This window comes from Theileria annulata, chromosome 3 (assembly GCF_000003225.4).
Source record: "Theileria annulata chromosome 3, complete sequence, *** SEQUENCING IN PROGRESS ***".
NCBI classification, from domain to species: Eukaryota; Apicomplexa; class Aconoidasida; order Piroplasmida; family Theileriidae; genus Theileria; species Theileria annulata.
Window position 1 is genome coordinate 1,566,504 of NC_011100.1, and position 12,727 is coordinate 1,579,230.

Genomic DNA, 12,727 nt, shown 5'->3' on the forward strand with positions numbered 1-12,727 from the left:
TGTATTATTTCCAATTTTGAACGTAAGAGTGAAATTGTAAATAATAACCATAACTATTATAACTATATGGTGTCGATTATTATATTTTTTGTAAAAATGACTACACCGAGTAAATCTTTCAGAGATGTAAAAAGCGTTATTAATTTAAATAAACATTTAAACAAAGAAGTTTATGTTAAGTTTAGTGGAGGCCGAGAAGGTAAGTAAACAGCTTAGATTCTATAATTTATCCTTATAATTCTCACAACATTGACAGTTTATAATTAATATTTCCAATTAATTTATGATTTTTAGTCAAAGGAGTTCTTAGAGGCCACGACGCCATGTCGAATTTGGTCTTGGATGACACTGTGGAATTTCTGAAGGGTATTTATTCAAAAATCCATTATTTTACAAATATTTAGATTCCTCTGACTCAAGTAAATTGACCGGAGAGAAGAGAAACCTTGGACTTCTAGTGGCTAGAGGAACTTCCGTAAGTTTATATTTATAATTTGATTTTTGTACAAAATCTGACCTTTTGTGTAACTTGTATAGTTAATACTCATATAATGTGAATTAATTAAGTTAATGCGATTAATATATTAACTGAGTAGGTGACCGTCGTATATCCAGTAGAGGGAACGGAGAAGATCGATAATCCTTTCCTGGAATCCAATGACTAGTCTCTATTGCACTTGTGTAACTTTAAGGATTTCTTCCATTTGAAGGATTTATGACAATCATCGCATTTAAAAACAACTTTATCTTCGTGAATCCTTAGAATGTGCATTTTTAAATTGCTCCTCTGAATATACTTGTTACTTAAATAAAAACTAACTGTTGTGTATATCTTTCTACAGCCATCGTGAGGACAAACATAAAAGGTCCTGTCGTTTATTAGTTTGGTTTCGTTCGATTCTGCCTTTTCATTTGAATTGTGGGTTTTCTGAAGAATTAAATTAAATTTATATACACCTCAACGTGAGAAAGAAGTCTCTTTTTCTTATCAAAAGTCTAGAAATTCATAAATTGGCTGTCAACTTACTTTGTAGCAGTTTTCGCAAGAGTAAACTTTTGATTTGTTTTTCAATTCAATCCTGAGTTCAGGATCTGAAATGTAAAATTGCTTCAAATTTTAATACCTAGATGAATTTTTATATGTTTATTAATCCCGGAATATGAGCTAAACTTCCTATCGCAATGCTCAAAAGGACAAACCAAATGAGAGTAACCGTTATTTTGTATTTTCGAAACTGTGAAACCCTTAATAATTATCATATCTGAACAAAAGTAATAATAAATAAGAAACCTTCATCTAGCTTCTTTCTATGAATTTCCCGATGTGTTTGAAGTTTGGAAGAATCAGAAAAGAATTTCTTACACCCATCAAATCCACAAACCAGCCTTTCAACCTTTCTATTATGACTCTGTTGGTGCCGTTTCAAGTGATCAGATCTGGTAAAAAGGGCATTGCAATCATTACATTTATATTTTTTCTGAATAAAAATATGGAATTTGGGTAAATAACAACATGGAAATGAATTTCGATGGAACTAACCTCGTTTGAATGGGTCAAGAGTCTGTGCCTTCGCATATTGCTCGAGTCATTGAAGACTGATGAGCATATGTCACACTCATAGGATGTCATGGGAATAAAAATCCCAGAATCATTTGTAAAATGCAGATTTACAACATTTGAAAATATATTCTGAAATAAAATAATTTTTCTGCAAAACATGGTGAGGATCCCTCCTTGAACATGTAATAGTAATAAATTATTGAATTCACTTATAAAAAAATATTTTAACTTATATATGTGTACAATAAATTTAATTTGTTAGGTAAGATGCCAAATAAATGGAAATTGATCATTTGTTATGCATAAATGGGCATAAAGAAAGAATCTGGTCAGTTTCTTGGAGCCCATCGGAAGATTTATTTGCTACTTCTAGCTCAGATTGTAAAGTTAAAATTTGGAGATTTTATAAAAGTACAAAAAAACCCAGAATCAATAGATGTATATTAAATTATCCCGGATGTGGTAGTGAATACAGCTACGAACTCGAAGTATTTTATAATTCTCTTAAAAATATATTCTATTTTAGTTTGAAATTTCAAATTTCTTTAAAAAAACTGTTAGAAGCGTGAAGTTTAGCAAAGATGGAAACTATTTGATCTGCGCATCTTTTGATGGAACTTCAACTATTTGGTCAAAAAAAATACACGATAAAAGCAAAACTACTAAATCTAAAAACACTGAATGGAAATGCTTGGTTACATTAGAAGGTCACGAAAATGAGGTATTTAGAATTTTGTAGATTAAAATTTTTAGGTTAAATGCGCATCCTTTGACTCAAGTGGAAATTACGTAGCCACTTGCGGAAGAGATAAGACCATTTGGATATATGAAAAATCCCACGATAAAACGCCAAATGATTGTGAAGATTTAAATAAACTTCATTTGACGGGAAAGTTGGACTATTTCTGTTCAGCTATTCTGACTGGACATACTCACGGTAATTCAATAATTCTTATTTTTTATCAGACGTTAAATATGTGTGTTGGAACCCAGTGGCTCTGATTTTGGCAAGCGCATCATATGATTCAACAATTAGAATATGGACTATCGCAACCGGGGATTGGTATTTATAAACTTTAATTAAATATCATAGGTCATGCATCCAAACGCTAAATCTACACACGAACACAGTTTGGTGCTTATCTTTCAACTCTAATGGCACAAAATTAACCTCTTGTTCATCAGATAAATCACTTTTTGTTTATAAGAGTATTGTTTAAGTAAAAATAATATTTAAATAGGTAAAATAATTGAATGTTTTTCAAAATTCGGTAAAATCGCAAAACCACGACTCAATAGGTTCACCATTTTTAACACTTGCTTCCCAGTCCCAAATATCAAAAAAGAAAGTGAAAGTAATAGTTATGGACCAGTATTTGCAGGTATTTCTAGTTATTTCAAATGATTTTAGACGACTGGGAAGTTTGTAAAGCCTATGAAGAGTTACACTCAAGACCAATTTACACAGTTGATTTTGGGGATTATATCGTAACTGTATCTTTTTTGTGATTCATAATTTTCACAGGGTGGAGGGGATAATAAGATCAAGATCATAAATCTTGAAGATGATTTTTCAAACATTCATGAGGTTAGGGAGTTTGTCAACAATGTTTTTTAGATATCGGCTCACACTTCGGATGTAAATGCAGTTTCATGGAAGCCTAACGATAGTAGTAAAATATTAGTGTCTGTTGGAGACGACGAGTATATTAGAATATGGAAAGTTGGCTAACGTTTCTCCTAGTTTTTTAACTGTTTTAAATTTATAAATTTGCTTCCAAAAACTAAATTAAATTCATGTTTTAGCTTTTGATAGTTTAAGCCTAAATTACTGTAAATTTCAACCATGTGTATACCTTCCAGGATTCCAACACCCTGGTGGGGACACGTATGTAAGTTTTGACAACAATTATCATTTATTTTGATCAAAAAATTTAAAATCAGGAAATGAGCGGTTTGTTGAACAGAATTTTGTTTCCAGGAATTGTTCCACTCATTCAATCCAAGGTTTTATCACTTCCATTACCAGAGAAACTTAAATCAATATTAGGTAAATTTCAATACTAATAACACCAAACCTAACTATTAAATAATAGTTTTTATAATATCTCAAATAGAAATTTAATATTTTAATATCTTTGGTTCCACAAAATAATCATGTAGCCCACCCGGCCGGACCCTTTACCATTCACTTCTATGCTCCATCATTTAAATGGTCAATCTCCCTGGCAAACATATCCGATATAAATAGGCCTACTCATCTTATCTCACTTCCTCAACAACTGGGTAAGGAATATGTGTATAGTAAAATTATCTTTAATTTAGCTGTTACCGCAACCGGCTTGATATGGTCAAGATATAGCTACGTTATAATTCCAAGAAACTACAATTTATTATCAGGTAATTGATTTTTAAAACTCTCATATTTCTACCTTCTAACACATATCTCAATTTCCTTCACAACTCTCACTTTCCAAATTACATCATCTTGACAAATTTTTAGTAAATTTAGCAATGTCACTAACTGGCCTTTACCAGATTTCTAGAATTGCTCGAGATAAATACCTTGCTCCCCAGAAGAATTAAATTTTTATAATTTCATATTTAATTTATATATGTTTATGTAAATTCTATTTTCCCTGTATATTTAGTAAATGTTAATAGAGTTTTTAATAAATTATATTTAAGTGATGGATTTTTCGGATTCTCTTTCCAACTCTAAAGATGATAAAGAAAAGGCAGAGGTAAACATGAACAAATTTACTTAAATTTATTTAACAGTTAAACAAGAGTTGTTTAGGCCTTTTTAGCACTGCAGAAGGCAGTCCAATCGCAAAAAATGACACTAAAAATGTTAGGAGTTTGTTTTAATAAGTGCGTTCCAACTCCAGGAGAATCCTTATCATCGTCACAGCAATCCTGTATCTGGAACTGTGCCCAAAGAAATATCGAGACTCAGTACTTTATCTTAAAAAGATTGGAAGGAATGGTAAAAAATTTTGAACAAAAGTAAACGCAGCCATATAAGTTTTTTAATTTCGTGATTTATTATCAAATTTATATTATTCCACATACTTTTTAATATTAGTAATAATTTCGTAAAAGAATATATTTTTATCTGGTAATAGATGATTTTTATTTTTTATATTTTATTTTTTAATCCTTTAAACAATAACTAGTATAGTTTAAAATGTCGAATTTCAAATGTATTTTAACTTGTATAAATGTGGATTCTTTGTATATTTCATCACTAAATTCATGATATATTCAAGAAGGGATTCTTTTCCTAATTATCTTTGTGCGTCATTAAGTATAACTCAAAATACACAAGGATTTAGTGAAAATAAACATTATGGATTATATTTTTTAAAAAATGGTTGTAAATTAGGCAGTAAATTCAATAACAATGAGCCTTGTGTAGCAACTCACTACACATTTATCGCACCAATCAAATTAATTCAGCCTTCTAAGAGAAATGCATGGAGGCGCTTGGCAAAAGAGTTCAATTTCGATGAAAGAGCAGCAAGAAGAGCAAGATACAGAATGATGGTAAACCAAAATATCGCAAAAAAGAAAATGGCAAAAAGAACAATGAGGAAAATAGTTGAAGCAGTAACGAAAGAAACAAGCGAAGAACACAAAAGTAAGCAGATCCAGAAGTTCATTTCAGATATACAGTATGTGTCGAAGAGGAAAAAACTTCCAAGTCCACCAGGTATATACTCTCCGTCCTACGACGCACTACTCTACATTAAGGGTATTCCGTTCAAAGCAACAGAAAAGGACGTATTTGACTGGCTAAAGAATTATGATGTTGTATCAGTAGTATTCATCAAAAATGAAAACGGATTCTTCACTGGAGATGCATACGTAAGGTGTGTAAACATAGGAGTTAGAGATAAGGTGGCAAAGGAGATGGAAAATAAAACAATAGGAGGAAGATATATTCAAGTTTTTAGAGTTAGTGAGAATGCATACCTAGAGTACTATCACTCAGGGTACAGAAAGGAACCAAAGGAAAGAAACTTCATAGACCCATCAGTCCTGGTAATAACAGATAAACAATATACGAAATTGCTTGAAAGTGAAGATAAAGATACTTGTGAAGCAGAAGATGGCACAACCCAATACAAATCATTTGTAAATAATCTTAAAAATGAAGTCGACGTAAAGAATTTAAAAACAGGAATGAGACTAGTTGGTACTGTTACTGAATTGTACAGAAATGGAGTAATGTTAGACTGTAACATATTTGAAACAAGAAATGGAGTTAAGGAAAAGGTTTTCTGTGTGTTAAAGAAAAATAGAATAGCCAAAAATATTGGCTTGCAGAACCAACAGTACGAGTGGCTCAGGATGAAGGATCTAGTTCTATACCCAGGGATTAGATTAAATTTGTATGTGGAGAAAATAAGAAGTACTACCTCCAAGAATACATTTGATAAGGATTTGTGGACTGAACATTTTGATGAATCTTTGATAGATACGTATTTTAATACTGATTCCACGAACAAGACTGACACAGTTTCTAATGACATGAATTCCAGTTTAGAAAATGAACAAGAAGTTACTAGTGTTAAACCCAATGAAAATTATCCAAAGGAACAAAGTAAAGATAAAAGAGCACTAGTATATTTAACAATGGACTCAAGTGTAAGTGAAGATAAAGTGTTGTGGTGGGAAAAGAAAATCTTAAATTCAGTATCCAAGTCTTACGAAAAGGTCGACTTTAAGAGTCCAGTCGTAAAGAGTTATATAGATTATAGCGTAAATAAGGAGAGGGTTATGTCGAAAAAAGTTAAAGTAAATAATATATATGAAGGAAAGTCGGTAGTACATGGAAATATACCCGATCAATTCACTCTGGATAAGTCAAAAGCCACAAATGATCAAGTAGAAATAAAATTTTCTCATGAAACTAATGATAATAGCCAAGTAAATGAAACAAAAGGTTCTTATTCAGGTGAAGATATTAGTAATAGAGCACTTCCAGATGATGTTCCTATTGGTAACTTGATATTTGGGAATTCAGAAATTGACTTAAATGAAGGACGAGATAATAATATATTCATATTGGGAAAAGAAGATAAAAAGGCGGCTGAGGTTGAATATATCGACTCAAACTATAAAAAATTGGCAAATATATTCTTTAAAAACACAACAGTGGAAAAAGATATTCAACTCCACGACTTTGACCCTGAAGAGGAACTGGATATGGGTGGTGAGTCATATCTAAGTGACTCAGAAATTATGAATTTTGATGATAGATCTGCAGATTTTAATTGGATAATGGAGAATGATAACCGAAAGGATTTGGAAAAGTTCCCAAGGTTAACGTTGTATGATGGAGCAATTAAAGTCCCACCAAACGACTTGATATTGAGAGTTTCAGAAGTACCAAAGTTGTCAAACGAACAAATAGAAGATATTCTGGAACTATTAGGAAAGGAAACCACGGATTCATATGAAAGAAACAAGGAAAGACTGATTGAAGTGATTAAAAATGAGGGACTCCCAACAGATTTATTACCCCAAACACTCATACAAAAGGGACTTTATAGAGTCAAACAGTCAAAGGAGTATATGAAAAAGATAGTCAATATAACTAAAGACCTGACTGGGAGGAAGTTTTCCATGCAAGACCTCGATAAGGCTACCACTGAAGAACTGCAAATGCTAGTTGAAGAAGCACTTTATAAATTCCTTAGATGGAATCCACCATTTGATATAAAAAAACAATTTATAAGTAACTACCATAATGTTTTAGATGAAACAATAACACTGCCTAATATTAGCGAAGTGGTACCAAGTCCTGGATTCATGAAATCAAGTGAAGGGGAAGTAGATGGTGAGTTAGATGTTCAGGAATCGTTGGTGGATCAAAACGATGAAAATACAAAAAGAATTGAAAAAATGTGGAACGATATGAAGTGGATGATTGTAATCTACATATACGGAGATCAAAGTGATCTAAAGGAAATAGTAAAGCAGTTGGAAAAAGACAAAACTTATCAGGAAAACCAGAACCTTAAACATACTCCAATGGAAGTTGAATCTCTCATATTTCAGTCAAATGAAAAATGAGAATGTGAACAAGAGTTTAAGATCACAAAGGAGGTCAATTTATTTCAAAACACAATCATACATGAATTAGGAAGTCGCACATTTTAAGTAATTATTCTAAATCTTCTAAATTTCCAAATTATTCATTTGAAACAAAATATATATAACATTAAAATAGTTAAAATTAATGCTGAGAATAAGAGTAAGAATATAAGGGTGAGAATACGTGAATTTGTTTTCTAAGGGAATAATGGAATAAAATGGGAGTCAAAGTAACAAATTTTAATATTAAAAAAATAATTTTTATGTATTTTCTCTTCCTCGAATTTAAATGTCACAAGGAATTGAAAATAGGCAGAATTTTCGTACTTTCTTGCATTCCCCATATATAATATTCAAGTTTTCAGGAATTAAAGAGAATAACAGGTAATTTGCTCTATTCCGTCCGATTTACAAATGCAAAATAAAATTAGAAACACCAGACTTGAAAACAATGGGATTGTAATGTTTACACTAGACGTCAGTACGGAAGTCGAAGAATACAAATTTGAAATACTAAGACAGTCTCCTCATGGAATTCCAACATATACATACCTACCCTTTAAGAATTTCAAAATAGTAAGTGTAGTTGAAAAATCTATTCCCATTTGGAGTCCAAAAGTCCAAGGAGAAGTATGTACGAAAGTTACAGTATGCACAAGAGATGGACCAATTTTGGTTCATATCATAATAGAGTCACCAGAAGGGAAAGAGGCGTCGATATATTATGTAAAGGAGAAAAAATCCTGGAGAGAAGTTACGTTGAATACATTTTATTCACTGTTTAACCATTTGGCCCTGAACAAGTCCGTGTTGGAGTACGTTACACTAAATATCGGTTCAGTGATAGATAGAACACATTTCTCACTAAATTCAACACCAGATAAACCATTTAAAATTATCGTACCATACCCAGGATATGTACTAAGCAGAGTGTTCGACGGAATTAATACGATCTGGAAAAGTAGATTCTGTGATGACCACTGCACATATGTTAATATATTTTATAATAATAAGAAGCCGATATTGATACACTTAGCAATTTCTAAAAGACGCTCTGAAGAAAGATTGTTTTTCAAAAAGGTTTTAATGTCCTGGAAACAAATAAGTAAAGATGAATACATTGAGTCCCTAAACGAATTGGGCTTTGATTTAACAGTATTCAATAACCATGTAACATTCGACTTTTCGGATCCGGACAAGTATAAATTTGTAGTACAGAGAACATATAATATGGATATAATGTCAGAAATCTTCTCGCCACTGCCAGGATACAGCGTTAAGAGAGTAGTAGATGACGAAAGAATAATATGGGAAAGCAATACAATGGACCAGTGTATATTTGCAAGGTTTTATTCAAGGAACAAAATAGCATTACTTTGTCATTTATTGGTAACAGACTCTAAAGAGAACAAAATATTGTATTTTATGAAAGATGGAGAAAACTGGTCATTGGTGGATAAGAGGACGTTCTATTACTTTTTATCTAATAAAGATGACCCAATATATACACACAGAGGAATCGGAGTGGACAAAAAAGGTGACCGAAAGCTTTTGATGAGCCACTTTAGAAATAAACAAGGCTTGTTAATTAGAACATACTGCTGTAAAGTAGATAACCCTAAGGGAAACATAATATTAATTCACGGCTCCTGTGGACATTTTAAATCTCAGTTCTGCAGTTATGATATGGATTGGCACTACGAACGTTTCGGTTACCCAATACTGCCGTACATGAAGGATTTTACAAACATTAAGATGGACTCATTTTATAAGGACCTGAATTTTGATAATAAAACATGTGAAGTGTACAAAGATGTGTTCGGATGGTCAAAGTTGGATGGAATAGATGCATTTGAGATTTCACCAAGATTTCAATATAACGGAACTTTTCTAGAGTCTTTGAATAACATGGGATTTAACGTTTATGGAATGGACTCACAATCACATGGGCTGTCAGAATCAGTGCCAGACTCTAAGTTCTATATAAACGAATTCAAGGACTATGTTAACGATGTGTTGCAGTTTGTAGATATTGTGAAGAGAGGAAACTTTGAGAGCACAAAGGAAGAGTGGAACGAAGATTTCGTGTACAGTGTGAGCTCAGATAACGTGGATCTTAAATGTTACCTGTCAGGATTCTCGCTGGGAGGAAATATTGCAATACTTGCAGTACAAGAATTCCATAAAAACGCAAAACCAGGAGTAAGATTTGTAGACGGGTTGTTTATATTATCGGGAGTCCTAAACATCGACAACAATCTTGATACGTTCGCAAAGAAATTTACAATAGCATTGATAAAATTCACGTCCCTGATGACACCAAGAACACAACAAAACCCGTTGGAAAATAGTTTCTTATTCTCGGACTCATTTGAAATGTTTTCAAGATACAAGGTAAATATTAAACAGATATTTATAGTTAAAAATAATTTGAATAGTTAACTTAAATAATTTCAGGATCCAACATTTTACAACGACCGCTTGTTCTATAAGACTGTAGAGCTTCTATTTGGAGCCTGTAAAGATATTTTAAAAAATATGAAGTATTACCCAGATAAATTACCAACGTTATTCATACACGTCTCAGACGATCCAATGTGCGATGTCAACGTAAGTCAATTTAGTGTACAATTAAAATTATATAGGGGCAAAGAAATGTAGTGTACAATTACTTGAAGGATAAAAGTGACGTTAAACTAGTAGAATTAAAGGGGAATACACATCACCTAGTCCTTTCGCACATCTTCCCGAATGTGATGCCGATCATTAACGACTGGGTTTTGTCACATTCTAGCAAATCGTCCTTTAAATTTAATTGATATCTAACTTTAAAACCTGACATTGTTGCCATGAGGCATCACTTAATATTTTGCAATACTAATTTTTATATTTTTATCTAATTTTAATAAATTACTTACATAAATAACAATCAGAGGTTTTCACAAATCAAACGATTCCTGAAATAATTTAAATCAATTGCCGTTATCTAAGCCTTAATACAAATTTTAATTAAAAGATAAGGTACTTTACAGTATAATTACAATAATTAAAGAAATTAACGATCAGAAAACAAAGAGGTTTATAATTTTACGCGATCTTAATTTAGGGCATAAACATTAAAATATTTTAGATTTTCATGTTCAAATTAAAATTTTAAGAGGAATAAATGAATTTAATGGTTAGATCTATAATTTTCAGTTTACTTTCTTAAAAATAATTTGCTTGATATGTGTTACTCCGCCTACCTTAAGAGTAGGGGATCTATAAATTAATCTTGTTTAAGGTTTAATTTAATTTTGAATAATAAATTTTATTTGTATTTTTTAAATAAATTACATATCTGGCAATAATAGTGAATAATATAAGTAAAAATGGCGAATAGTGGAAGTGGTAAGAATGGTTCACCTGCTGAACAAAATATAAAAAATGTTTTATCTGCTGAACAAGTTAACAATAAGAGAGAAACTTCTACAGAATTTAGGTATATTCTGTTATTAGCAATCATTTTGGCCGGCATTTCTGTTCTTCAGACAAAAAGATTAGTTGTTACATGTGGAATGTATGCGGCGAGAAGGTTTAAGATTGATGTTGCTTTGGGATCGTTGTTCATTAAATTGACATTGATATCAGTGGAAAAATTTTTTATATTTGGGATAATATTTATTACAATTTATCTAATTGTAAGTGAGAGCAAAACATGGGATGCATATTTGTCAATAGCTCTGAGTTGGTTGAACCTTATAGCATTTTGTATAATTTGTGTGGCATACTTCGGAACAGGAGAAGATGCAAACATAAATTTTTACTTTTGGAGCTTGAATCTTTCAGCATTTACAAGTGGTATGTTCTTTGCAGTTGTATTTGATCTTGTAACTAAGGACATTGTCTTTTTTTTAATGGGAATACCCTTGTCAGAAGTTTCAGTCTTAATTTTTCACTTGGCGTTTGAATATTTATACCATTTGTTTTTTACAGAACAAATTGAATATTTCATTGTTATGAATCAAATAATAGGCGCTTCAGGACTGTGGCTGTTCACAGCATTGTTTTGGACACTAGCCTTTCACAATTATTATCATAAAAGTAATGAGCATGTAATTCATAATGAAAAAACATTGGAATCTGGAACAACAAAAGATAAAGAAAAAGAAAAAATGACATTATATAGAAAATTTTTAAAAGTCAGTTCTCCTACTTTTATTATTATTTTCACGTGTTTTTTCGTCTATTTCTTTCATCCAGGAATACTTCCTTTTGATTTCTTGGATGATGATACAGGATATTACATTATATTGATAGGAATTGGAGTTTCAGCAATTCTCACTGTAGCTGTTATTATTTTAGCTTTTTGTGGCAGTGGTCCAAATCAACCTTGGGAGAATAAAGTTTATTCCTACCATTTACTGTGGATCTTTCCAGTGATTTACACTGTTATAGGGGTTTTAGTTATCTATACAATTCATTATCCTGAACGGAAAATTTCCAAATTTATAGCGAAAAACATATTCATTATAGGATTTTTTACAGTGTTTCTAAAATCTACAGGAGATTTCAATGAAATCGTCTGTTTATCTGCAATTGGTAACCAGAGACGTGATGATGATGATGATGGTAAATTATCGGCCGGAATCAACTCATTATTAAGAATATTAATATGTATTATTATGTTTGTTGGAATGGGATATGAAAAGGCAATACATAAATACAACAAAGACAGGGAAAACTGGCCAACAGAAGGATACTCATGGGTTTTCTCACTAGTTTTCTGGGTTGGCAAATCATTAGAAGAAGGATACAAGTTATTAGTAAGCACATTTGTACTTGATCTTCACAGAGTATTTGAAGTTGGTGGACCAGAAGGTTTAGAATATTGAATTATTATTAACTAATGGAAGATTTGTTGTTTTATGGTTTATCAATTTAAATGTATAAACCATCTTAACTATAAAAAATTCGATGATTTAACTAAAAATGCTTTAAAAATCAAATGTGTAAGAGTTTTTGAATATTTTGAATTATTTGTTTATGTGTTTAGTTTAATTGACCCAATACATATAATTA

At 31.4% G+C, this 12,727-nt stretch overlaps 7 protein-coding genes across 7 annotated transcripts, besides 10 other annotated features; 6 read left to right on the plus strand and 1 right to left on the minus strand.

Moving 5' to 3' along the window:
- Positions 1–96: 96 nt before the first annotated feature.
- Positions 97–493, plus strand: TA17980 (u6 snrna-associated sm-like protein, putative; the record flags this gene model as incomplete). The annotated part of the gene is made up of 3 exons (XM_950331.1): positions 97–199; positions 295–366; positions 405–493. 3 exons carry the CDS (start codon positions 97–99, stop codon positions 491–493), a joined length of 264 nt encoding a protein of 87 aa, XP_955424.1.
- Positions 494–661: 168 nt separating this feature from the next.
- TA17985 (zinc finger protein, putative) lies at positions 662–1,630 on the minus strand (the record flags this gene model as incomplete). The annotated part of the gene is made up of 6 exons (XM_950332.1): positions 662–928; positions 958–996; positions 1,028–1,092; positions 1,125–1,262; positions 1,292–1,478; positions 1,541–1,630. 6 exons carry the CDS (start codon positions 1,628–1,630, stop codon positions 662–664), a joined length of 786 nt encoding a protein of 261 aa, XP_955425.1.
- Positions 1,631–1,839: 209 nt separating this feature from the next.
- TA17990 (wd40-repeat protein, putative) lies at positions 1,840–4,147 on the plus strand (the record flags this gene model as incomplete). The annotated part of the gene is made up of 12 exons (XM_950333.1): positions 1,840–2,049; positions 2,088–2,282; positions 2,315–2,498; positions 2,528–2,624; positions 2,655–2,770; positions 2,803–2,943; positions 2,973–3,055; positions 3,087–3,149; positions 3,180–3,284; positions 3,506–3,611; positions 3,725–3,961; positions 4,065–4,147. The coding sequence occupies 12 exons, from the start codon at positions 1,840–1,842 to the stop codon at positions 4,145–4,147; spliced, it is 1,620 nt and encodes a 539-aa protein (XP_955426.1).
- Positions 4,148–4,251: 104 nt separating this feature from the next.
- Positions 4,252–4,574, plus strand: TA17995 (small zinc finger protein Tim10 homologue, putative; the record flags this gene model as incomplete). The annotated part of the gene is made up of 2 exons (XM_950334.1): positions 4,252–4,305; positions 4,362–4,574. The coding sequence occupies 2 exons, from the start codon at positions 4,252–4,254 to the stop codon at positions 4,572–4,574; spliced, it is 267 nt and encodes an 88-aa protein (XP_955427.1).
- A 191-nt stretch (positions 4,575–4,765) lies between these two features.
- Positions 4,766–7,645, plus strand: TA18000 (RNA-binding protein, putative; the record flags this gene model as incomplete). Its single annotated transcript, XM_950335.1, has 1 exon — positions 4,766–7,645. One exon carries the CDS (start codon positions 4,766–4,768, stop codon positions 7,643–7,645), a length of 2,880 nt encoding a protein of 959 aa, XP_955428.1.
- A 435-nt stretch (positions 7,646–8,080) lies between these two features.
- On the plus strand, positions 8,081–10,485 carry TA18005 (uncharacterized protein; the record flags this gene model as incomplete). The annotated part of the gene is made up of 3 exons (XM_950336.1): positions 8,081–10,060; positions 10,124–10,276; positions 10,312–10,485. 3 exons carry the CDS (start codon positions 8,081–8,083, stop codon positions 10,483–10,485), a joined length of 2,307 nt encoding a protein of 768 aa, XP_955429.1.
- Positions 10,486–11,037: 552 nt separating this feature from the next.
- On the plus strand, positions 11,038–12,540 carry TA18010 (integral membrane protein, putative; the record flags this gene model as incomplete). The annotated part of the gene is made up of 1 exon (XM_950337.1): positions 11,038–12,540. The coding sequence occupies one exon, from the start codon at positions 11,038–11,040 to the stop codon at positions 12,538–12,540; it is 1,503 nt and encodes a 500-aa protein (XP_955430.1).
- Positions 11,149–11,217: a sequence feature (10 probable transmembrane helices predicted for TA18010 by TMHMM2.0 at aa 38-60, 82-104, 113-135, 145-164, 171-193, 208-230, 271-293, 306-328, 341-363 and 416-438).
- Positions 11,281–11,349: a sequence feature (10 probable transmembrane helices predicted for TA18010 by TMHMM2.0 at aa 38-60, 82-104, 113-135, 145-164, 171-193, 208-230, 271-293, 306-328, 341-363 and 416-438).
- Positions 11,374–11,442: a sequence feature (10 probable transmembrane helices predicted for TA18010 by TMHMM2.0 at aa 38-60, 82-104, 113-135, 145-164, 171-193, 208-230, 271-293, 306-328, 341-363 and 416-438).
- Positions 11,470–11,529: a sequence feature (10 probable transmembrane helices predicted for TA18010 by TMHMM2.0 at aa 38-60, 82-104, 113-135, 145-164, 171-193, 208-230, 271-293, 306-328, 341-363 and 416-438).
- Positions 11,548–11,616: a sequence feature (10 probable transmembrane helices predicted for TA18010 by TMHMM2.0 at aa 38-60, 82-104, 113-135, 145-164, 171-193, 208-230, 271-293, 306-328, 341-363 and 416-438).
- Positions 11,659–11,727: a sequence feature (10 probable transmembrane helices predicted for TA18010 by TMHMM2.0 at aa 38-60, 82-104, 113-135, 145-164, 171-193, 208-230, 271-293, 306-328, 341-363 and 416-438).
- Positions 11,848–11,916: a sequence feature (10 probable transmembrane helices predicted for TA18010 by TMHMM2.0 at aa 38-60, 82-104, 113-135, 145-164, 171-193, 208-230, 271-293, 306-328, 341-363 and 416-438).
- Positions 11,953–12,021: a sequence feature (10 probable transmembrane helices predicted for TA18010 by TMHMM2.0 at aa 38-60, 82-104, 113-135, 145-164, 171-193, 208-230, 271-293, 306-328, 341-363 and 416-438).
- Positions 12,058–12,126: a sequence feature (10 probable transmembrane helices predicted for TA18010 by TMHMM2.0 at aa 38-60, 82-104, 113-135, 145-164, 171-193, 208-230, 271-293, 306-328, 341-363 and 416-438).
- Positions 12,283–12,351: a sequence feature (10 probable transmembrane helices predicted for TA18010 by TMHMM2.0 at aa 38-60, 82-104, 113-135, 145-164, 171-193, 208-230, 271-293, 306-328, 341-363 and 416-438).
- Positions 12,541–12,727: the final 187 nt, after the last annotated feature.